Source organism: Rousettus aegyptiacus, unplaced genomic scaffold (assembly GCF_014176215.1).
Source record: "Rousettus aegyptiacus isolate mRouAeg1 unplaced genomic scaffold, mRouAeg1.p scaffold_m13_p_8, whole genome shotgun sequence".
In the NCBI taxonomy this organism is placed as follows: Eukaryota; Metazoa; Chordata; class Mammalia; order Chiroptera; family Pteropodidae; genus Rousettus; species Rousettus aegyptiacus.
The window spans coordinates 103,182,978-103,208,012 of NW_023416311.1; the positions used below are offsets into that span (position 1 = coordinate 103,182,978).

A 25,035-nucleotide genomic window follows, 5' to 3' on the forward strand; every position below is an offset into this window, starting at 1 on the left:
GAGCGGATGAATCGATGAGGATGAAATTCAGAAGGGTATCAGGGGAAGGGATAGAGGTGGTACATTTTGCAGTGAAATTCTCCAAACAGCTTCCGAATCAGGATCCCAGGAACTCGGGGCCTGTGATCACACAGCCCGTGTGAGGCGGGATTGGGGAAACTGACCCAGGCAGCCTGGCCCTAGCACCCCTCGGTGCTGCCCCCGTGGTGCAGGGCTCCACGGACACCCTCAAAAGCAGGGGCAGGAATTCGTATTTGTCTCATGCAACATAACTTTTTTAAAAAACTGGTGTGCAAAACATGATTGTGTGGAAATATACAAAACCATAAAACAATCAATTAATAATAACTACGTCTGTCCTCTGGCGCCACTGTTTTCTTTTCTTTTTTTCTTTCTTTCTTTTTTTTTTAATATAGGCTTCTGTTTTTTTGTTTTTTTTTTGTTTGTTTTTTTTACCACCGGTCTCTCTCGAAACAGAATTAGCATCCAGAAGGCCGACATTAAAAGACTTATTATTACTTGTTCAGAGTTCATTTCAAAATCGAATCTGCTATTTGGCAACCTCTGAATTGAGTTCAGCCTGTGTTCTTTGGTGCATTACCGAAGTTAGTGCAGAACAGCGAACCTAATAATCTCCAGCCCAGAAGGAAGCAAGACTCCTGGAAAGTTGGGCCAAGTCACGCAGTGGGCCCTGTGATGCGCGGCTCAGAGTCCCCTCCGGCACGAAGGCTCCCCCAGCTGCCGACTGTGCTGCAGGCCCCAAACCCTCAGAGTGCCACCCCCTATGGGGAAAGCCACCGCCAAAAGGAGTTCCTCCACTTAAGGTCACATCCCCTTTCGCTAATGCATCTGATGACTGGTTTCAGGGGCTATAAAGGCCAAGCCCCCTTGCCCTAGGATAAGTCAATTCTGAAGGGCCACCTTGGCTTCAGAGCCCCTAGTGAAGTCTTTGTCAGGACTGTGCCACGGCCCAACTTCCCTCGATCTTCCCTCTATCTTCTCTTTTTTGTCGGTGTCAGTCTCAAAAACACTCCCTAATAAACGTCCTTATTTAATCTCTATCACTCAGGAGCCACAAACAATGTGGCTCCTGAAAAAATGAAATTTCAAGAAATCAGATCTGACAGGGCAGCGCTGTTTTAGAGAAAATATAATGCCATTTATTTGAAAGGGAGAGAAGCTGTGCTAACTCATATGAACTTGGAATTGAACCTTTACCTGATATTTTCTCAGGAAAAGTTCCTAAAATTCTTTGACTACAGAACTATGTTGTGCTCTGTATTTCCCTTCCAGCTAAGTGGATTTTAACCATCCTGGCTTTCTCAGAGCTAGGGAGTGGGGAGACCTGGGATGTATAACTTCCAAGACTAAAATTAGGACAGTTCTGGACAAATCAGGATGCTTGGTCACCCTGCCTAAAGAAGCCCCACACACAGCCTGGAAGATGGTGGTCAAGGTCAATAACTTTGGGGTGCTTAAAATTGAGAAACAAAGGTTGCTTCCCTCCTAAAGAGGGAGAAGGGCTGGGGTCTTCTCCTCCCATTCCCGGTGAGCCATCTCCACTGCCAAGTTCTACGAATGGACTAGTCTTTAGCCCGGCATTCATAAGTTAGACAAGATTGTGATGAACTTGTAGTTGCCCTGCTGTGTAACACTGATGAGTCAACAAAAGGAGGATATCCACGCTTTGCCTCCAGATAAACCGAGCCTTAAGAAATCTGTGACCTACCCAAAGTCCAAAAGAAGAATGCTATGATCAGAAATCAAAGTTAAATCAGAAGCATCCTTTATCTTCCAAGTAACTTGTGTCTACTATGATGATCGAAATGTCTAGATGAAAGCGAAAGACCAAAGTAGGTAGTAACGCTGCCTCGATCTGTTCCAAGGTGAGCACTGTCCCCCAGCTTAGCTTTGGAAAGCATCTCACCGTGAGCTGGAACAACTTGGCAGGCTGAACCCCGAGAGAGAATCCACAGCCATCCCTACACTCGTGAACTTTTCACGTCGTCAGGTCTGGAATATCACGTTGGAACACATTCACAGCCAAGATGTCCCTAGATTGTAACTAGCATCCTCAAGTAGGGACTTTTTAACTTGATGTGCAGATTTCATGACTCACAGGCCAGCAGCGCCCGCCTCCGTGTGGACGTGTAAGCACGCACCGACTCGGGGGGCTTGGGCTCCACACACAGAAGGCGAAGCCCACGCTTTACGTTCAGGACCCAAGACAAAGCCTTTCACGCCATAGGCATGCAATAAACAAACATTGTCTGAAATGAAATGTAACTGCAGACTTTGTTCTTGAGCTTGCAGTAATGGGCTCCATAGATGTTTATACGATCTGTGGCTAGCTACCAAGAATAGACTAAAATGGAGAAGTGCAGACAGATCAAACAGGAATGTTAATTTCGGGGATGCTGCACTCCATTTATACACTAAAACAGAAAATCTTTCCGTGGCTGAGGGGTCCCAGGAGCCAGAGAAACCCTTCGTGAAAAACCTACCTAAATGAGTAATTCTATCAGCAGCACGGACCCTCTGCAATTCACTTTTTCAACACTCTACCTCCTCAAGTCCCCTTTTTCACTTTTTAGAGCCTTCATATAGGCGATCCCATCGCCCATAGCAGATCCCTACACAGATTTGCAGCACGCACTGGTGATGGCAAAGGAAGCCTTGGACATCGTGCTCACGTGGCTTTCTCCCGAAGAGAGAGGCATTTCAAGTGATGAATTTGGTGGAAAACGAACACTGGAGGAAGTGTGCTCCATGATCTTTAGGTCGCGACTCAGAACCTGTTGGCGGCATTCCATCATCTGCTTATTTTAACTCCTCTAAGCCATATGAAATTAAAATTTAAGGCAACAAAGGACGCTCCTTACTTTGAATAAGTAGTACTTTACAGATCCTAATCACAGGCTTTTGGCAAGCAGCTATTAGCCAAGAGGACATAAGCACACATAGACAGAGAATGGTTCTCATTTTATTTCCACTCCTGTAATATACAGGATTTCCATTACTGTTGGTTAAAGTAATCCTACTCCCACAAGGTGCTTATAAAGCCATAGAATTCCCTGGGTGTCAGGTTTAGTAATAAGTCGTTAGTTATAACTCACGCATTCGAAAGAATGACAACTCAAAATAAGGATTAGCAGAATGTTTACCTAAAGAACAAAAATTTAAAAAAGCAAGCACCTCATAAATTAGTTTGCTAATCCAACTGTTTATGTTTAATGGTTTAATAGACTCTATTCCTAATTCGTTACAAGATTTTGCTTAGTCCGCTAGTTAAATGGCAGTATGAAAGCATGTTTTTTCAATGGAAGGCTTTGGGCTATTTATTAAAAAGGTGACATACACACGTGCATGTGCGTGCGCGCGCACACACACACACACACACATACACACACACACATACACTCCATTATTGTTGTCCCCACATTAACATGAAATAGTTCGCATGAGTATCTCATGTGTTTCTTGTGAAACTGGTTTTTTGGTTGGCATTTCAAAGTACATTTCATGTTGTTTTACGATGAGGAGATTAACGCCGTCTATGTGGAAATATTCTCCACACTGGCCAACATAAATCGTTTTAAAGTTCAAACGAAAAGGGTGACATAGTTTTCATTTTTGCCTCCAGGTTTGATGAAAATTAAAAGCAGACTTTATAAGCAGATACTGTGATTTCATAATGGGTACAAAAGCATTTACGATGCAAAGAACCCTTTGGGAGTTCTTGCACTTTGTGAAACAATGGTTAGGGTGGAATTCTTTTTTCTGCACGTCAAATGCTTAAAAACAGCTGTTTTTTGTTTTCTGTTTGTTTGTTTTTTTTCCTAAAAGAATCTTATTCTCCAAAAAATTTCCGGCATGCATAATGGCTTTTGCCCATGCCACTTGGAAAATGCACTTCTGATTTCCCAATTTAGTCATTTATTATAAATTTTACAAAATAAATGAGGCACTCACTCATGTCCATCATTACTGCCACCTGGTAGACTGACAACTGTAACCTTCATATCCAGACACAAAGAGCAAATATCTTTAACTACTCCTTTTTATTATTGTCCTACAGAGCACTGAAAATGTTTAGAATGATTTCTTTTTAGCTAAATGAGAGAGAATAACCTTTACTTTTAAACTACTTAACGATTTCTAAGGTAATATGTTTGGACAGGTAGTAGGTGAGCCCTATGGGCTAAGAGGTAGTTCTTTTTCCTTGTAACTTTGAGGATTTTTTTGTTCGTTTGTTTATTTTTTGCATTAGGAGTCTATAGATTAAAGGATTCCAAGGAACCAGCAGTCACAATGTCAATTCAAGGATTTGAAAATTTCGAGTTTGCCTTTGTGATTCCTTTGCTTTGGGCTCTTAAAAATCTAAGCCTTTTTGTAACTAGATGTGGTTCGTAAGAGTGAGCAGTTAAAAAACATAACTGACCCTATCCGTGGGGTTGAGAATTACAATATTTATCAAAGTAAAAGACTTGATGGTCACATTATAAAATGAGATAATTTACATACCCATTATTGCATTTAATCTAATCATGCTAATTAAAGAGAAATAAATTTAAAATGGTTATCTGGTATCACTTAAGTTTTTGCTGCATAGCAAATGATCTCAAAACATCGCGTCATCCAATCCCAGTCCTTTATTTAGCTCACAGTTGTGTCAGTCAGTGATTTGGGCTGGGCTCTGCTGGTGATTCTTCTGTGTTCTCAGCTATAATCACTCATATATCTGTGATTAGCTCCTGGTTCTGAGGTCGGTTGGAGGCTGGCTCATCCCTGGGGGCCTCATTTACATGTCTAGTAGTCGATTGATTGTTGACTGGGCCACCTTGGTTGTCTGAAAGCCCAGGCTGGTAGAGAAAAAGGGAGAAAAGAGGGAGAGGAGTAAGAGGATGAGATGGAGAGGAAGGGGGGTGGGGAGGGGAAGAGAAAGGAATGGGGAGAGGGAGAGGGAAAGGGAGGGGAGCGGGGGAGAGAGAAAGATTCTGCCGTATACCGTCAATCAGAGCAAGTCATAAGTTCGGCTCAGATTCAAAGGATGGAGAAATAGACTCCATCTCTTGATGGGAAGAGCTTCACTGTCACATTGCAAGGGCATGGATGCAAGGAGGGACAGAATTAGTGGCCATTTTACAATCTACCACAGTATCGAATGACTTGTTTGAACCCAAAAAGAAGCAGCCGGACTTAGCGTGTTTAGAAGCTATAGTTAGAACCATTAAATTGCACTTGACTTTAGGCAAGTTGAGGGACCCATGATTGCTTTAATTTCTCCTCCTAAGTAGAAGCTAACAGTCCTGCTGTTAGCTTTCATTCATGGCTTCTGCCCAGACAGGCTTCTAAAGGATGCTGCTGTGTGCAACTAAGCATGCAGGACCTTTGTGTGCAGAAACCGGTAGGACATAAAGGTTTTCCTGACAGATTTGGTGGCAGAGTGAGAGAAGGAGGAGATCGAGATGACTCTAAGATTTTTAGCCTGAGCATGTGGAAGCCCGGCACTGTCATCAGCTGAGATGGAAAGAACCGTGGGTAAAGCAGCTTTTAGGGAAATCTAAAAATTCAGTTTACGTACCTTAAGTTTGATGCATCCATTAGGCATTCACATGGAGATGCACTTGAATATGTGAGTCTGGAATTGAAGCGAGCAGTCCGGGCTGATGGTTTAAATGTGAGAGCCGTCAGTTCACAGATGGTCCTTGAGGTCATGACGCCAGGTGAGGTCACCACGAGGATGACACAAGTAGAGAAGAGAAAAGGTTCAAGCGTACAGCTGTGAGGGCCTCCAATCAAACAGGTCAGAGAGAAAAGATGAAACCAGCAACGAAGGCTGAATAGGAAGGAAACTGGAGAGAGTAGATGTCCTAGAAGCCAAGGGAAGAAAGCCAGGGAGAAGGCAGAACATAACATTTCAAAGAGTGCAATTCAGTGGCATTCAGCATGTTCGCAATGCTGTACACCCGTGACCTGTACCTAGCTCCAAAGTACTTTCATCATCCCAAAAGAAAACCCTTTACCTACTAAGCAGTCACCTTCCATTCTCGCCTCCTCAGCCCCTGGCGACCACCAATCTGCTTTCCGTCTCTATGGATTTACCTATTCCGGATTTTGCACGGAGTATGTGACCTCTTGTGTCTTCTTTCTTTCACTTAGCATAATATTTTGGAGGTTCATCCATGTCATATATGGTAGTTTATACCAGAACTTTATTCCTTTCTATGGTTAAATAATAGTCCATTGTATGTATATGCCATATTTTTTTGCCATTCATTGTCGATGGACAAAGTTTTTCCACCTTTTGGCAACTGTAAATAATACTGCTGTAAACATTCATGTGTAAGTATTTGTTTGAGTATCTGTTTTCAATCCTTTGGAATATACGGCTGGGACTGGACTTGCTGGGTCATATTCCTAGAGTCTTGAGAGCAGAAAACAAGGCTTTAAAGGGTTCAATGTTCCATGAGTTTACTCAACTTCAGGCTCCTAAAGCCAGGGACCTGGTTTTACTCTATTTTGCACCCTCAGCACCTAGCATGGTAACTGGTACCCAATGCGTGTTCAATAAATGTTTGTTGAACTCAAAAGAACTGTAGTCCTGGAAACAGATTGTTGTGTGATGCACTAATGTGTAGGATGAGAGAAGAGATTATAGCAGCATCTCCTTGTGCCTTGGCTCCTAGTCCACTGTACAGTTCTCTAAGCCTTATTTAAATAATCGAATGTTTACGAATACTACATTATGATATATATATATATATATATATATATATATATATATATATATATATATATATCTCGAGAGAGAGAGAGAGAGAGAGAGAGAGAGAGAGAGAGAGAGAGAGAGAGAGAGAGAGAAGAGGGAGAGAGAGTGCATGTGTGTCCTGGGAAAGCGGTTTACTAAATTCCATGAACGCTGTGAGCACCTCTGCACCTCCTGCGAACACGTGTGGGCCTGGCTTAATGCTCCCGCATGCGAATTTCCACTTCGTGTCAGAAATGAGGCAGAATTTTCCACCCTGCACCCCTCGATATGCTTTCCTCCCTCTTCTGCTATGTTGTTTCATGGCTTCAAGGAGCAAGAGAATCGAAGACGCCAACTATCAGTGTTAGTGTTTTTTCAAACATTTGCGAAATGTAAAAGCCATTCGTGGCCCACAGTAGGTACAAAAACAAGATGGGGACCAGTTTTGACCCATGGGCAGTGGTTCACCAAACCCTTGTAGACACCACATCGCACCATGCTAGTCCATCCTTATAACTCCTATAATGTTAGAATGGACTTTAGTTTTATTTTTATGAAAGAGCTGAACGTGTACATTTCCATAGATAGAAAATATACTTTAGAAATGCTTCTGAGGGGTGAATGTGTCTGGATTCATGACAGTAGGTGATCACAGATGCTATCGAAGCATCACTTGATTCTAAATCCTAGAAATAGAAATCATAAAAAAGGAAACAAACACATGTAACTCAGAGGATTCAGAGAATGGAGGAAGGAGCCAAACAACTTGGAGTGGAGACGTGAGGATGAGTCCCAGCAGGGCAGATCAGAAGGAAGGAGAAGTCTGTTAGATATAAACACCAGGGTCAGATTTTAACAGGAAGTCCAGCTTTACAATGGAGCCAGAGGAACAAAAGAGAGCAAGGAAAGTGGCTCCGGGAACAGAAAAATTTGATAAACATTCTAGATACCAGCGAGAAAATGCCAACTTTGAGCTAAAAATATGAAAATTGCATGGCTTTTTACCCTAGCTTTTACATTCCTTGCCTAGAGTGAGATCCAAAGAAAAACAGACCTATCGGCCTGGAAGAGATTTGTAGAAAGAACATCCTAATGGCATACTTTTGTTTCTGTTTTTTCTTTCAACCTCTTGATGCCAACTCCCATTGTCCCTTGGCAGCTCCCTGCAACAGCTGGTCACTGTGACCTATGAGAACTTGTCCTGGATGTGAAATGCTTCCTCTTTAATTTAAGTCCATGTCCACTAATTTGGCCCTCCACAAAACTGATGAAAACTGGTGTGCATTTTCCACACTAAAACCTCTCACTTATCCACGGATTGTCATTAAGCCTCCCTCAGCCTGCTTCTCTTTGGACCAAACAATAACACACCGTTGAACCGTTTCTCATGGACCTAATTGTCAGGGATGGGGACGATGGCAAGAATGAACGCAACAAGCCATTGGTCCATATGTGAAGATTTAAATTACGCCAGTAAATGATGTCTGATCTTGTCATATAATAAAGAGTAAGAATTTAAGCTCAGAGCCCAGCAGGACTCTGTCAAGAGCAAGCTCTCATAAGGAGCCCTTAATGGGGTTAATATCAGATTAATAAATGTGACTTTCAGCTGAAGAAATTGAATTGATTCTCCTTTAAAAAAAGGGCTATTCGGTTTGCTTTTATATCTTTCCATAGCATTTTGTAATTTAGCAAAAACCTATACAAGAGTGTTCATAGTAGCTTTAGCCATAACCATGAAAACCCAGAAATAACCCAAATGTTTTTCAGTGGATGAATGGTTAAAGAAACTTGTGGTATAGCCACACCATGGAATACGACTCAGCAATGAAAAAGAACTCTGGAGACATGCGACAATCTGGAGAGATCTCAAGGTGATCTGAGCGGAAATCTCCAAAAGGTTATATATTGTATGATTCTATTTATACACTATTTTCAAAAAAAAAAAAAAAACAGAATTGTATAGAGATGGAGAACAGATTAGTGATGGCCATACATCAGGGGTTGGTAGAGGAGAAGTTGGGTGTGGGTACAAAGGGGGTGACATGAGAAAGTCCTGCCGTAATGGCACAATTCTGTATCCTGGCCATGGCTGTGGTTACTTGAATACACACGTGAGATAAAATTGTATAGAACTTTACAGAAAACACACACACACACACACACACACACACACGTGAATGTTTGTAAAGCTAGTGAAAGCTGAATGAAGCTCTATAGATTGTACTGGTGTCAGTTTGTGGGTTTGATAGTGCCCTGTGTGAGGTAACTTGGAGCCATGGTGGGACACAGGGTGAACAGTGCACGGGTTCTCCCTGTCCATTTCTAATTGAAAAAAAAGTCCTACGAATTCAGAATTATTTCATTGTTTTTAAAGAAATCATAGATATGTTGCATTTTACAAACATTTTCTGATTGCACTGTGGACGAAAAGTTGGAGAGGAGCAAGACAAAGGTCTAGAAGGGAACATGGAGAACCGAGCGAGGGCAATGGGGGTGGAGAGGAGTGAACAGACTTAGGAGCTGTGTAGAAGTCAGAAGACGGCAGGCGTGGCTGGGTGGAGCAGCACAGTGAGCAAGTGTCGGGTCAGATCCAGGCTCTGCCTCCTATAGTAACTTAATCCTTCCTCACCTTAGCGTCCTCTCCTGTGGAGTAGGAATAATCATAGTACGTCCTCACGGATTATTATGAAAGATTAAGAAGCTGATTCGCAAAGCACTTAGAAGAGTTCTTGGCATATGGTTAAGTGCCTCCAAAATATTGACTATTATTATTAAATGTGATAGCTCAACACCAGCAACAACTCAATTGTTCTCTCTTTGTTTAAGTGCACGCAAAAGAAAAGATCTTTAGGAAAGCAAGAAATGTTTGGCAAAGCCAGGCACTACAGGTAGCAGCTCCTGTAGAAAACTCAAGAAGTGGTTTCTCGGAAGCCCAGTGACAAAGGAAAGGTGTGCCAAACATCCATTTCTTTAATCCAGAAATCAGCGCCGACAAGTCAAGTTGCACGCTGCCCATCACGTGATGATGCAACACCTAAATTATAAAACCCACAATACGGTCACGGCAGGGAGGGGTGGTTACGAAACCTACACAGCGTGATTGTTTGTCTGCTTTCCTTAGAACTGCAACTTATAATTAACCTGTCTCTTTGTAGGCATTCTATCCTTTCAGACTATGTGTTAACACACTGCCTTTTTATTTGTGTATGCTTTTTCTAATGGTAAAACGTTGGTAGACACAGGAGCTGGGGTTCAAAATGTTAAAACGAAACCCTGAAACTTGGCAAGAGTAAAGCAGTTTGCACTTTTTGACCACAAGAGGGCTCCTTTTGTTCCCAGTTGTGAATAACAGCGGACTAGTAAGTAATTTGGATTTGCAAACATCTTAGGAGGGAAAAAGAATCCAAAACCGAGCATCCCCTCCAAATAGCAAGCTTTGACTGACCATACGGTTTTGTAAAATGTGGAATTCATTGAAGAACCTCTGTAATATATACTTCAAAGCTCGGTTTCCTATTTTTAAATTTGGCATTCTACCTGATGGAAACTGGCCAGCCACTTATAAAGCATGTTCATGACTTCATTTCCCAGTCGGCGAATGAAGTAAGGCCAAGTGCCGTCTTTATTTTTCTTAGCTTTATTAGTAACATATAGAGCTCAGCGTATTGCAGTTGTTCAATAAGAGCTCTACAGTCAGTGGCTCCTTATTCATTATTTAAGATAATTCTGTCGTGCTAGAAAATGAAGTTCCCCAAGTAGACCCCCACTCCCATGCCACTACATTTCAGTCCATTTGGTTGTAAAGCAAATGTTTGGGAAGACTCCTATTCCTTCTGAGGTATAATCCCAAGTTTTAAGAGCAGTGAGTTTAGAGTCCGAATTCCTGGAACGCTGGAAGAGGAAGCTGTTAACGGGCATATAGACTTTGCAGCATATTCTTGTTTTCAGGATTTTCCTGGTTTGTCCTCAATCCCGCGTAGGCTTGCCCTTGCTCCACATATACCACTCCTAAACTTAAGGCTCCATTTCTCTATTATGAGACTATTGATGACAGATAGTAGCGCTTAAATACAATACCCCACTAAGCCAGACATTGCCATTATTCATCGACTTATTGATCAATTTGTGGAACACTCAGCATTCTATTAAAGTGTTTCAAAGCACGTGCAAATGAAACAAAGAGTACCTTTTTTTTTTTTTTTTTTTTTTTGCTAGGTGTTAGTCCCAAAGTTTTCTGGTAAACCAAACTGAAAAATGTTTCCATCGAATTCTTCTCTTCTTTTTTTTTAACTAGAAAATACAATTCAGAAGCAAATCAACGACCATCCTCCACTATATCTTTATCAGAAGGGACCTAGAATTAATGGTCCCCGTCCCCCTACATCCGCCTGCCCGGCTGGAGGTGAGCTGGGGGTTACGGCTTCATTATGGCACTGCCGCCCTTCTGGGCTCTCAGCTAAGGCATTCGCATGGGCTTCTGGAAAACATGACCGAGGTTTGGGTTGGGGAAACATGGTCAGATTAAAATACACGGTTGCTAAAAACAAAATCTGTGGCCTCTGCAAAGGATACCCAACAGGGAGCTTGAACTCCAGGTCCGAGGCCCTCGCCCGCCATGTCGCACGGTTCTGCAACCTGACCCCTCGCCATATACCAGTTCCTTGCTGCGTGAAATAAAGCAGATATATAAAAGTACTGCGGCTAGATATTTACTAAACCTTGTCTCAGCACAAACTTTAACCTAAGTCTCGGTTTGTGACATGCACAGCCCAACAATCACTGGGGCATTCCTGGAGAAACAGTGCCCTCAAGCCGAATTCTATTCCCATGTAATCAAAGGAATAGTTTGTGCTAAAGGCTAATCTGAGAACTGCAGTTAGAATCTACAGGATGTGATTTTTTTTTTTTTTAAAGCATAAGCATATGACTAGCTTAAACCCACCAGCATTCCGCTCCCTGCCCCCTCAGCCCTGGGGTACATAGTTTGAGAGATGGGCCCAGAAAGAACTGAAGTCTGGTGTTTGAAATTTCCGAGGGAACGTTCGAGTTTCCTCAAGTTCAGTCCTGTATGAACGAGGAAGTGGGGAGTTTGTTTCTCGGCTCGGCCTGACTTCTGCGGGGGTTGACGAGTGTGTTTGCCTTGCGTGCTCCTGCGCGCGATGTGTACTTTCTTAGAGCTCATTGTCTCTATATGGAAATAAAAAGCAGGGGCCACTTACCTGCCTGCAGCGGGAGTGCTGAGCACTCGACGAGCCACATCTTCGTGCACGAAACCAAATCGCTGCGGGCCGGGCCCATCGCTGAGGGAACGCTGTGAGGATGCCGGGGAGGATGTCTCTCTTGTGGCTTTCTTCGTGGATGTGCCTTTTCTCCCCTCAGCCTTGTCTGATGACAGAACTCTTCTTGGCCAAGCTTAGGCCTTGGGTGGCGGGAAGCGAGTACATGAATCATTCGGTTCTGAGCTGCTTGTTTTTCTTCCATCAAGTCTGTATTACTTTTTTTTTTTTAAGACTTTTTTTTTTTCTTTTTTGGTTATACATGCTTATGGTGGGCTGGTTAACATCTAAGGGGATGTTGCCGGGTAGGAATCGGTGGGGAGGAAAGTAGGGACAGAACGGCACATAACGAAAGAGAAGGCTGCTTACGGAACCGAGCGGCACGAGAAACGCATCACCATCCAGGCAGCAGGGGGCCCCTTTGGCCCCTTCGAATAACGGACTCTCGGCATTGGGACATCCTCAAGGTCATCCGAGGGACCGCGCAGCAGCCTGAAACAGGACCTCGAGATTTTCCTAAAAAATATTTAGATACAGAAAATAATAATTCCTTTCTACAGTTCTCAACTTTGCAAGAGAAACAGCCGTTTTTTATCTTGAGGGGTTCTTAAGTAAGCACAGGAAGGCGAAATGATTTGCCAAAGATGACAGAAAGTCTGCGAGAAATTCAAGTGTTTTTACCTTTTCGCATATTTTCTATGAAAAAAAGGATATCTGGTTTCCTCGCAATACACTGTAGTTTGTCATGTTTATGAGATTGATTTTCTTATTGGATCAAGAGTTTGCTGGGGACAGAGAAAAAGAGGCTTAGGGAATTTTAAAAACTCTACTTAAACAGTTAGGGTTCTTAATTCTCATGAAGAAAAATATTTATTTAAATAGCTGATTCATTATAGTATAACCTTGTGAATAAACATACCAAGGGCCTGAGTCTGGTGAGGGAGGATGGAGAATTAGTAATGCGTGAGGATCGGAAGGAGGAGCTGACTCCCAGCGTCGGCAGACATTTATTTCATTTCGTCCCAACCACGGGTAAGTCACTGCATCTCATTTTAATAGATGCGAAAACAGAGGCGTGGAGACAGCAAGTAAACTGTTCTGAGTTCGCACAGGTAATAACGTGACAGATCAGGCATCGGAACCTGGGTTGATCCAACGGAACACTCTTTCTTACACCGCACACTACGATGGAAAGAAAACTGGGCGTAGGTATAGGGAGCTGGTGTTTTCAACCCAGGTGTGCTACCGGGCGATTGTACGGCCTCAGGAAAACTTGCTTCCTTCCTCTGGGCCACAGTTTTCTCAGAGATTAAGGTCCTTAATAACATCAGGCAAGGTGCAAGTCCATCACTTTGTTTGAAGAAATCACATTTTTTTTTTTCTGCTCACTTTGGCAACATGAACCAACCTAAGATGTTTCAGCAGTTTCCAAAATTTGTCTCCTCTCCATGTCAGAGCATGGACTCCATTGGGGCTGTGGGATCTGGTCAGGGACAAATTAAGCTCTAACGGGGAGCACGTGTGTGGGGATGAAACGGGCTTCATCGTGCTCAGCTCAAGCGCCGTGCACTCACTAATAAATTGAGGTATAATTTAAAGATCCTGAAAGGTGTATGTCTTTATGGCCCAATGGGGATTGATGATTGCGCACATTCATGCAAACCACCACCCAAATCAAGTCAAAAACACTTTTCAACACACCAGTAAGTCCTCTTGTGACTCTTTCTAGTCAATTCTACCTCTTCCTTATCCAAGAAGGCAACCACTGTTCTGATCTCTGAGTCCATGGATTAATTTACTTGTTCCAGAACTTGATATATGTGGAAGTGTATGTGTGAATCCATCTTTAGGAAGCAGATTTTCCTACTGACCATGGAGTCAGCGGGCCAGGTCTACTCAGCGGGAGAGTGAAAGCCGGGGCTAGGGGTGAGGGTGGGGGGATGTCAATATTCGTTTCTTCTTTCCAAGAAGTTTGTAAATTCCTCAATAACAGAATCTGGTTCTTTGATAGGGTCCAATAGTATAGCACACACATTACACATTACTTTCTCAATTCTTACTTAATTAGGTGATAGTTTCACATCCTCTGCATGTGTTCATTCATTCGTGCACTCATTCATTCAACAGCAATTTATTATGGTCCAACTACATGTGCCTGAAACGGTCTAGGTAGCAAGATTGGTTACAAATAAAATGCACAGGGTCTGTGTCCTCTGGGACCCGCGTTCTAGTTGGGGAGATGAACAAGAAATGCCCTACAGTAGGGGTATATGAGACTATTTGTAAGATGCTGTGAAGAAATGAACTTGGGTCGTGGGGGAGAGAGTGGCCACCTTCACATAGTGCTAGGTTAGTAGGTAATTTCAGGTCGCAATTAATCTACTGCCAGTTGCGAGATATGGGATTAATATTGCTCTGTTGGCTGGTACACGATCCAGAATTGGAGTCTCAGAGCCACATTTTATTACTCATCACTTTATTCATAGCCTACCATGCACCAAGTGCAGTTCAATACTGTGACAGTACAAAACTAAACAAGGCCTGGGTGCTCCCCTAAGGAGTTTACTTTTTAGGAGTTACTGAGCTCTAGCAAGTCTTTGGTTTTTATAAAAATGAGCATTGCTTTCTCTATTGTCATTGTGCATTGAAAAAAAAAGTTAGTGCATCTAACCCACGTTTTGATACATTTTCGTGAGTCACACTTCAAACCGCTTTGAATGGAGGTCCCTGGACAGCTTACAGAGAGGTATAAGAACCTACTCTGCTAGACAAAGACAAAAAGACTGCTTTCCTGCCATGTTTCAGGACCTACAGTTCTCTAGGTCAGCTCACTGACAGCAGAGGCCTGAGAAAATAAACTGCACTCTAGAAGGCTTACTTCTGGGATTCAGGCAGTTCCTCGAAAACGCAGCATAAAGTGTCCCAAGCTAATAAAGTCAACACCCTTCCACCCCCAGCAGACTCTCTCTCTCTCTCTCTCTCTCTCTCTCTCTCTCTCTCTCTCTCTCTCTTTCTCTCTTGGCTAACCACTGTGGCTACTAGGGGACAAAAGGTTTCAGATGTGTTCCACAGATGGATGTTTGATATCATGGGACAGGACAGAGCAGAAACAATCAGCTCCCCTTGGGCCAAAACTTTCCCATTAATGCGTATCAGAAACGCACAGGCTCCGATTGCAGTGTAAGTAAACAGGACATAATGGGTTTTCAATAAACGCTGCCCAGCCAGACTCCGAGTCTGTTTGGAGAGGTTTATTTGACACGCAGAGCAAGGCAGGGGAATTGAGGACAGAAAGGTAAGTGGAGTTGAAGTTCATGAGTGGAAACCGAAACGGAGGGTGGGTTGTGACCACATGTGGCTACGAGGAGGTGAACCCATTCTGACTGGGACGACCCGCTGAATCTGGAACCTTTGGCGGAACTATCCCAGCTTAGTTGTCAGAATAATCAGAATGTTAGCGGAAAAAAGGACTTAGAGAGGTTTGGGACTTTTTTATTTGTTTAGTTTAGTTTGGGAGGAAAAAACAAAAACCAAAAACTGAAGCTCAGTGTAGCAAAGGGCCTAAAATCCCACACTGGTTGAATCAGAACTTGACCCTGGACCATTTTTTAGCCTACATCGTTCCTTCATTTTCTCCTATGTACATGGCCACTGGGTACAGCCCAGTGGAGAGCTTTGGCGTCAAAAAATTTTAAATGATGGTTATGTCTCCATAGACTGAAATTAGTTCAAATTGTTTCTTTCTGATGTTAACCAGAAACAAATTAATTTACGCGTACATTAGAACTTATTTTAAGTTAGACTTAAAATAGCCCAGGACTTTAAAAAGGAAGCAGGAGGCTAAGCAAGTGAGAAAAAGAGGCTCTAGTTCCAGATGAAACTCAGGGACCCCCGCCCTCCTCTAAAGCCTGGACTAGGTCCAGGATGGATGGACCATGGGAGCCACAGGTCAGCCTTTCTGCTTCCTGGGTCTTAATTCCCCACTAACAAGTTAATAAAATAACCAACAAAGAACTAACACTTTTGGAACACAACCCAAACATTTTTCCCTCATCACTTTGGACTCCTGGGTCACATTCCTTAGAAGCAGAGCCTGAGACCAGAACCTCAGGCTTGTGGTTTACTGAGGAAGTTCTCTCCAGGAAAACATGTAAGGGAGAGTATTAGTCAGCTCAGGCTGCTATAACAAAACAACACAGACTAGGTAGCTTGAACAGAAGAAATTTCTTTTCTCACAATTCTGGAGGCCGGAAGTCTGGAGATCAAGGTACTGGCAGGGTTGGCTTCTCCCGAGGCCTCTCTTCTTGGCTTACCTCTTCACATGGTTGTCCCTTTGGGCATGAGTTCCCCTGGAATCGTCTCTTCTCATAGGGATGAAAGTCAAATAGTATAGGGCCCATTCTAATGGGCTCATTTTAATTTAATCACCTCTTTAAAAGCCCTGTCTCCAAACACAGTACCATTCTGATGTACTGGGCATTAGAGCTTTGACATGTGAATTTAGAGGGGACACAAGTCCATATCAGGGAGTAAGAGAAGGAGGACAAGAAAGAGGAAGATGGGGAGACGGGATGTGGTCTCCAGGAAAGCCTCGTTTCAGCCTGGTCCACGGGGTGAGGCGGATGTGGCATCATCAGTCAAAACACACAGTGGCCTCCCCGTGAGGTAAGGAGGCTGGGTGTTCCCATCGCTGCACCTGTCGGTTCGCTGGCCCGCTCCCAGTGTGTGCCTGCTGGAGGAGGGATCTCAAGTATCTTCCCAGGCAGCTCTAGGCCAGGCAGCTCCTGTGAGCCAAAAGAATTTTTCTGAAAAGAGATACACAGTGCAAACCTCTGGCCACTCAAACATTTGTGCAGGTCGGGGGTGGCGCCCGCATGCAAAGACGGCCTGGGCAAGGCGCCCACGTTATCTTCGCACAGGTCTTCCAGGGCTCCTCTGTTTATCACGGCAGCTTACATCTTCCATCTCCCCTGGTTAAAGCCCACCCTTTCAGATTCAAATGCAGGACATGAGAGGGTCGCAGGGGGAAGGAAATGAGAGGGTCTGACCTGTTCCTTCCCTCAGCACACGGCACCGCCAGGCCTGAATCCTTGACTTCCGGTCGATCACCGAATCTACCAGCTCCACTTCTTATCAGCTTTCAAATCCTTCATCTCTCCCTCCTCAGGGCCATTGCCCTAGACCTGGGAATCGTTTTCTCTCTTCCCAGTTACTAAAAATTTCCTTCTCAGAGTGCTCTGCCTCTACTTTAAATCCCATTAATTCTCAGCATTCTAAATCCATGGCAGCCAAGGAGCAATTCACCTCTCTGCCCAACACCCCGTGGTGCCCTCCCTTCTCTGTGCAGATATTCTGCCCCCGAATGTGACTAAGGGCACCTTCCCAACCTTGGCCGCTGCCTCCTGCCTCAACCACCTCCACCCCGTTCTTCCATCTCAACCGTATTCCACAACTTGGACTTGCAATGTTCTTTCTCAGCGATGGTCTACCCTGTGCTCTGCCGACACCTCCTCCTCCCCACCTGTCAGATGCAGGTCATGTGACACTCTTTCCGGGCAGTCTTGCCTGACCTTCATACCTAGTCGGTTACCTCTGTGTCTCCTTGCTCTGGGACCAACCACCACACTTAACTGCAGTTGAGTGTTTAATGATCCATCTCTCTCATTAGACTATCAGCTCTCTGAAGGTGGGGTGTCAATCAACCTCCTCAGCCATTAAACCTCCAACTTTGCTTCGTGCCCTGATACTTCATAATGTGTGACCTTGGTCAATTGCAACCTCTCGGCCTCAGTTTCCTTCTTTGTGAAATGTGAATAATACAACACAACATTCCTCATAGTTTGGAGAATTAAGCGATCGAACGTGGGTGTGGCAGGTGGTGCTTTGGCACACAGCAGGCACGTGTAAGGGCTGGCTATCAGCATTTCTCTTGCTAACAGGCACGATAGTTCCAGCAATAGTATTGGTATCTCTGCAAAAACTGTCAGTGCTAGAAGTGGTCACCAGTTTGGATTAACATCACCTTCATTATTTCTCCTGATAATTTCGCAGATGGTGAAGCCAGGAGTGTGAATGGCCCTGTTTCTTATCTCAGACTTTACTGGCCTCCAAGGCAAATATCTATCAGGTTACAGGTGACACTAACAGCTCATGCTAAAATTAGATGAGGGCGAGAAAACAAAAACCTTCTCATTAGAAGAGGTGGTTAGGTTACGACGAATCACCGTAGCTACACCTGAAGTTACTAATTTCATGGGGTAAAAATGCAGCATGGGAATGTTGGCAAATCTGCATGAGATCCTTGCTGGCCTAGCTGTTTTGTTACATAAAATGCAGCCAGCAGGAAATGGAGCCACATAACTGCATCTTTCCTGTGGCCCCAGGGCACGCATCCATCACCTCATCCTCGCCTGTGACCATGCCACATCTGATGGGCTCGCACCCAGGGCTGGACCTTGCTGACTCACCAGGCCACCGGCTTCCCTGGAGGGGACACACCCAGCAGAACCACCTCGTCCTTCTCTGGGGCGCCCCCCTGCCTGTCTCACAGCCCACCCTACTGCACAGAACTTACCAACATACCCTTTACCAAGATGCCAGAGATAATTAAAACACCTTTCACACAGAACATGTCTGGGCCCAAAAATTCACAGCTGGAGCAGTTTAGAGTTGGACACTAAACCATCTCCTTTCCATCTCAGCAAAGGCAGAAATAACCAGAACAAGAGTGACTCTTTAAAGGTGATTTCATAGGCTTCACATTTTTCTCAATTTTGTTTCAATGCATCTCATTTCTTTCTCTGCCTTTAACCACCCTCTTTTCCACTTTTTTCTTCTTCTTCGTATTTTTTAAACCGATCTGGTCTATCTGCTCGAGTCCTGATCTCATTTCCTGTTTCCTCACTACGGTAATGATGCTGTTTGAACACCTCACCAGAATTCAGCAGAAAGGGACAAAAAGCAGAAGGAATCAGACCCCATGAAGGAAGGCTGTGCTCACTCTGAGAACACTGTTCTGGAGAGTTCTGCCATTCACCAGATGCTCACAGACACAGGAACATGAGTCATCAATGAGACACTGTTGCCACCCGCCTTTCTTCCCCAAGTCTCCCTAAAAAAAAAAAAAAAGAGGAAGTGGCCTCTGACATTGGGATGTACGAACAAGAGTTCCACACATGGCACAAAGCATGAGAACCTCTGCCACGAACTTCCGCACTGGTTATAGGATGTTGGTCTCATGTTTGGTTTTTCAAGCCTCAAAGTCCAAAGCAAAATGTCACTTGAAGTATGATTTGTAGGGGGCAATATAAAGGCTGATTCAGAAGGAAAAAAAAAAGGCCAAATAGTACTGCTATTATATGTCTGTCTTCTATGATTTTTAAAATAATTATAGTTTTTAAAAAGAATATTTGGCAATTGAGAGAACGAAAATGAAAAGAGCTATATAATTGCCTTTAAAGCACATAAAACAATATTATGGGTTGGGGGCAGAGTAGGGGGGAATCAATTAGCCACACCGGTCGATAGCGCTGGAATGAGATGCAATTAAGCTTGTTCAAAGGAACGTTGATTAAAGATTACCAAAAAAGCTCTCTAATTATGAGGAAAAGAAAGAAGATCCTCAGAGGAGTCTGACAAAGGAAGTTACAAACTTGTTAACCCTCAGATTGAAATAAGAAACCCAACAATTAGAGATGCTTAGGACAAAACAACATCATTCCCAAAACGGATGAGCTCCATCTTCTAGTTAAAGGGATCTACGGCCAGCTTTAAAATCTTTAGCCACGTTCTTTCCAGAAATCTCAGAACCGTGTGAGTGAATATTCGTGGTGAAACCAGAGCCCTCAGCCCACGAACTCAGCAACTTCAAGGAAAAAGGAGCCTGGATGTTTCCTTATCCCAGCTTTGATGCCAAACAAGACATGCTTACAATATATTCAACATCCATGCAGTCATTCTGTGAAAAATACGATTTTAGGCAAACTACAAACAGAAAGAACCAGAAACGATTCGAGGGTTAGTTTCAAACTCTTAAGACCCATCTATGGTTAAGAATGATGTTTCTGTTTCCTTTTATTCTGCTAGCAATCTAGAAAGAGTTTCTTTTCATTGGTTATTGAGGAAATGTTACCACTGAGAATGGACACACTGAATCCTGTTTTGTTTTGTTTTGCTCTGCTTTTTTGTTATCGTGGTGGTGGTTGTTGTTTCCCGGTCTTCTCTGCTGAAGGGAGAGAACACACCACACGCCCTGGAAGGAGGACGCCTCTGAGATGACAGTCACCGCCTCCTGGCCAACAACTGCCTCCCCATACATCTCCTGCTTCTGCCATTCCCATCTCCTCCCTTGCTGAAGAGAAGTAGATTTTTTTGTTGTTGTTGGAAATTACAGTAAACTGTCTTCTGCTTGACGTGTGTACTAAAAAGAAAAAAAAAAAAGGAAATTTGTTTCAGAGAACAAGAAGCAAATTACCACCCCTCCTAAGAAAATCCTCTTTAAAGTAAGTAGCGTGTGTGCCTTGGTTATAGGCCACCAGTGAAGAAAAGGCCAGGCAGGAATTGGCACGTCACCGTCATGGGTCTTGTAATTCTCACCAAAGGGGCAGACACAGCAAACCAATTAACTAATTAAACCAATTAACCAAATGTGTAATTAACTTTGAGAACAGAGGTGTCAACAGAAGCACACAAAAAGGTTACTCTCCTCTTAGAATTGCCTGGTGGCTTAAAGCCTACGAGTTTTCTGTCTTAAAGGCACATCCACAGAGGAGGAACGTTCTCTTGATGTAGGATTAGTGGCCAAGCAATATCATCCTATAGATAAGATGGAACCAAGCCGAGGGCAGTGTTTCCCACTCCAGTTACAGTCCATCGTTTGAAAGCAAATATACAGAAGTTTCAGAGGACATCATCCTCGAAACACTGGCCAATTCAAGGTCATTTCTTTTAAAACACACATGTCCATTACGAAGAACGGGGGAATAGCTAGCAGTTTCCAAAACAGCCCCCACTTGAAGATGATCAAACAACTGATAATTCAAACAATTGGTTTTGGAGAAAAGGATCTAAGAAAGGGATGACGAAATATTTATAGGGCTTGGATTCGTACATAGAAATCCCTGGGAAAGATGAACTTGCATGAACGTAGGAATACCTTTCTCTGTACAGTTCTGACATGTGGAAATTCATCTTCGCCGAAGCAATAATTTAACGCCTTGCTGTAATTACTTCTAAGTAGCTCCCCTTACAAATCTTGATTTTCAAAACCTTCAGGAATGTTATTTAGAAATAATGATGTGAAAGACACATAAGTAAGCCTGTCGCCTTTAAGTAGCTTATATTGAGTGGTGGTATGAAACTCACTCAGGAAAAAAAGGAACCAACAAAGAATTATATGTTAAACAGCAAATAGATAATACAGACAGATCGTAGTCACATGACTGTGTAAGGCAGAATGAGACTGAGACCATTACTTAAATCATTTCAGAGAAACCCAAATCATGATAGAGAAGTACGCTCAATCAAATCATTAACAGGGCAAGTGAAAGCTACAGCGTTAGGAAATGTGAAGCTTATCAGAAGAATAAATATGTATGTGAAATCTCATACTGGATTTTCCTGTTCCTCTTTTGTAAAAGCCGCAGTTTTCTACGTTGACCTTGGGCAGGATCAAAGCTCACCTGTGCTAAGTCAGCACACACTTTCTAATCCTTAAGTAAAAAGATACACTTGTGAACAGTAACACTCAGCCAAGCTCACAGACCCTGCACATAATCGGGGACTTAAAGCGCAATTTATAAGGATGTTTAAGGAATCGTGTTTCATTCCCCAAACCAAGGATCCCATTCCTGCCTTAAATGCAGAGCAAGTACTTGGTATTAGTTCAGTTAACCTCTCTGGGCCTCTGTCTCCTCATCTGAAAAAAATGAAGGGATTTGGGAATAGAAAAATCTCTATGATCCCACTCATGATTTGAATAGGTTGTTTTTCTTCTCCACCAATAAAGGGACCAGACTTTCTGACAGCAAAAACTTCTGCTTCTAATATTTGGATCAACCAGAACACTGCAAATTTGGTACGAAAAGCTTTTCTTAAGATAAAGAGATAGCATTTCCTCGAGAATAATTGCCAGTCTCCTTGAAACTTTAGCCAGGGAACTTATCAAATAAGGAGACCAGCTAATTCCAGACTGTGGGCTGAGTCCCAGAAAGTCAAACCCAAGGCCTCATGGGAATTTAGAATTACACAGTTGTTGGTCAAGTTGAGAGTAAAGAATGTGAATTTTTTTTCCCAAGACTCTCCAAGACCATTTGAGCTGGAGCTAAGTGTCCTTTAAATCCAATAACTGATGAAAGCAAACTTCTAAAAGAAATACGTATCATCTCCATGAGGCCACATACTGCCAAGTGAGGGACTGGTTTCCAATCAATGCGCTCTTATTCATCTCTGCCTGACATCCCCAAACCAGCTGCTGTCCACACAGGCTGAGAGTCTTGGGATGGATGGTGGTAATAAGAGGCTGAATTCCAATTCTAAGTAAGGTGCACCATACAAATAAGATAGATTTCATTCTGTCTAGCTCTATGCAAATTAAGTGTATTTGTACTTATAGATTTGTTAATAATTGTAACATTTGACAGACTGGTAACATTAATTGTAAGTTGTTCAAATGTTTTCTTAATCCCATTGAAAAAATTGTCAGGCAGTCAAGAAAGAGACTAAAACTAAGTCCAAGACAAATAGCATCTGAATATACTAAAACAGAGCTTGGTCTATTTGAGTTACTATAACAAAATGCCTTAGACGAGGTGGCTTATAAACAACAGAAATTTATTTCTCACAGTTCTGGAAGCTGGGCAGTCCAAGATCAGGGCATCCACAGATTTGTGTCTAGCAAGAAGCCCCTTCATGGCTCATAGACTGCTGACTTCTCACTTTGTCCTCCATTGTGGAAGGGCCATGGGAGCCGTCTGGGGCCTTTCATAAGGGCACCAACCCCATTTATGAGCTGATCGCTGGCCCAAAGCCCCACCTCCTACTACCGTCACTTCAGGAGTCAAGATTTCAACATATGAATTTTGGGGGGACATAACCCTTCAACCTATAACAAACATGTACCTTTAAATTTCTTTGGGACTTATAATAATTCCCTAAGCAATGACTTATTGAACACTTGCTAAGTGCCTGTCTAAGTCTGGAAAAATGAATAGAATTAGGGATATACAAGTGAGTCATGGTTCATCCACACTCAAGGATGTTGTAAACTACAGTTACATAAAGATATTTATTTAGGTAATAAATCTAAAACTTCAGCCTTTAATGCTATAAGAAGCTTGATTTTACTATACTCTATGAATTGTTTAGAAATTATTTTAAAAACACACACACAGAATAACAGGAAATACCGATAAATTTGGTAATATATTCAAGCATGCTGGAATGTACACAATTTTTGAAAATCATTTATAAGGCAAATTAATTTTTAAGATAGTGAGCATTCAAGACATCGTAGCATATTAGGAACAATATTAAATGTTTGCTGCTAGAAAAGGAAATGATGGTAATGGTTATAAAGACATTACACAGCTCTAATTTGCTTGTATTTTACAGACTTTAAAAAAATGCTGAAAAGTCTGTTTAGGAAGGTCCCCAGATGATACTTTTTCAACAGAGGGAATACAGAAACAAAAACTAGGAAGGAAATATTCAGAGCCTTTGCAAATGGGGAGTCGCTTGGCTGGAATCTCACCTCCAAAAATGAGCGGCCACACAAAGGTCAAATTACTTCCTAGGGCAGCCCAGAAGCTTGAGAACATTCCCAGAATTTGCAGACATTAAAGCAGAGTTTCCCAGAGGAAGAGGCTGCTGCTTCTTCCTTTCCTCCTGCCACGGCCCCTTCCCTTCACCCTTCCCTCCTCAGCACCCAGCCCTGAGCCCTGTCTCCTTTCCTGGGGCAGAACTGTATCATACATTTACTTATATCAAATAAGATAAGCATCTTAACATTGCAATGAGAAAAGGCTGAAAGGTGTGATTCTCCCTCCTCACCTTGAAATGTTTATAGATCAAATGGCCTTTACAGATACTGATGTTATAACAAGCGGTTATCGCTGCGGCTGACTCATCTTCCTCCCTTGGACACATAGATTAGAATGGATTTGCTATAAAAGAGAAATATGATTAAAAAAAATTCTCTTTAGATTCTGCAGACTGGGTTTGGGGATACAACTGAAAGATAGGTTAGTAATTCTTTATTAACAAGATACGAAAGGAACCCTGGACGCGGTGGATGGTGTGGCAGGCCCGCTGTACATTAGATTTTCAGACTAGTTTAACATTCTCAAGGCAAATGCCTGTTTTTCCCCTAAATGATACGCAGCTCTCTTCCTGGAAGCTGGTTCAATGTAGCTCATGTGCATTTCGATTTTACCCCAATTGTCACAAAACACTTCTGGAGAGAGGCTATCTGTAGTCAGTGCCATTGTGTATTTGAACGTCACTACAATACTGTTTTCTATGGTAAACACACACACACGCACACACCTGCTGTTGAGAGTATCTCATAACTTAAGCTTTTGTTCCTCAATAGGAATAAATTTCTGGAAATTTCTTTCAGGGAACATCTCGCTTCTGCACAAAATGCATGGTATATACTGATTGGTTAAGCCGTTTCTTTAAAAAATAACTCCTCCTATTCACGGGATTTGGAAACTAATATAAGTAAAAACACCGGCAAACAAAGCTTGAAATAATTTTTCCTCTGTATAATCTCTTTGAAACGGACCATTTGGTTTATGACTAGAGTAATCATAATGCAAATTCTGTTCAGGAAAGAGCATATGTAAATGATCGCAAACTATTGGGGGTACCTTCATGGCATATTAACTCTGATGTATGACATATTCACGGTAGCTACTAAACCGCGTGGCTATTTCTGCTGCAGAGTTGCTATTCGCATGCTCGGCCAACTTAATCAGTGGTGCTTAGGCAGCTGGAACCGAAATA

The 25,035-nt window shown here is 42.8% G+C and overlaps 1 protein-coding gene across 1 annotated transcript; it reads right to left on the minus strand.

Annotated features, from left to right (window-relative positions):
* Positions 1-4,450: 4,450 nt before the first annotated feature.
* On the minus strand, positions 4,451-12,472 carry LOC118606833. The gene is made up of 3 exons (XM_036226143.1): positions 11,974-12,472; positions 5,585-5,873; positions 4,451-4,862 (listed from the first exon to the last, which is right to left on the minus strand). The coding sequence occupies exons 1-3, from the start codon at positions 12,233-12,235 to the stop codon at positions 4,802-4,804; spliced, it is 612 nt and encodes a 203-aa protein (XP_036082036.1). The 5' UTR covers positions 12,236-12,472; the 3' UTR covers positions 4,451-4,801.
* Positions 12,473-25,035: the final 12,563 nt, after the last annotated feature.

Bases quoted from the DNA above. Each gene is read 5' to 3' on its own strand.
- LOC118606833 (XM_036226143.1), bottom strand. From the start codon at position 12,235: ATGGAAGAAAAACAAGCAGCTCAGAACCGAATGATTCATGTACTCGCT. The intron at 5,874-11,973 runs GTAAGTGGCCCC...CTTGGCTTCTAG, and splicing joins AGCACTCCCGCTGCAGGCAG to GACATCTACTCTCTCCAGTT. The intron at 4,863-5,584 runs GTACGTAAACTG...TTTCTCTACCAG, and splicing joins ATGGATGCATCAAACTTAAG to CCTGGGCTTTCAGACAACCA.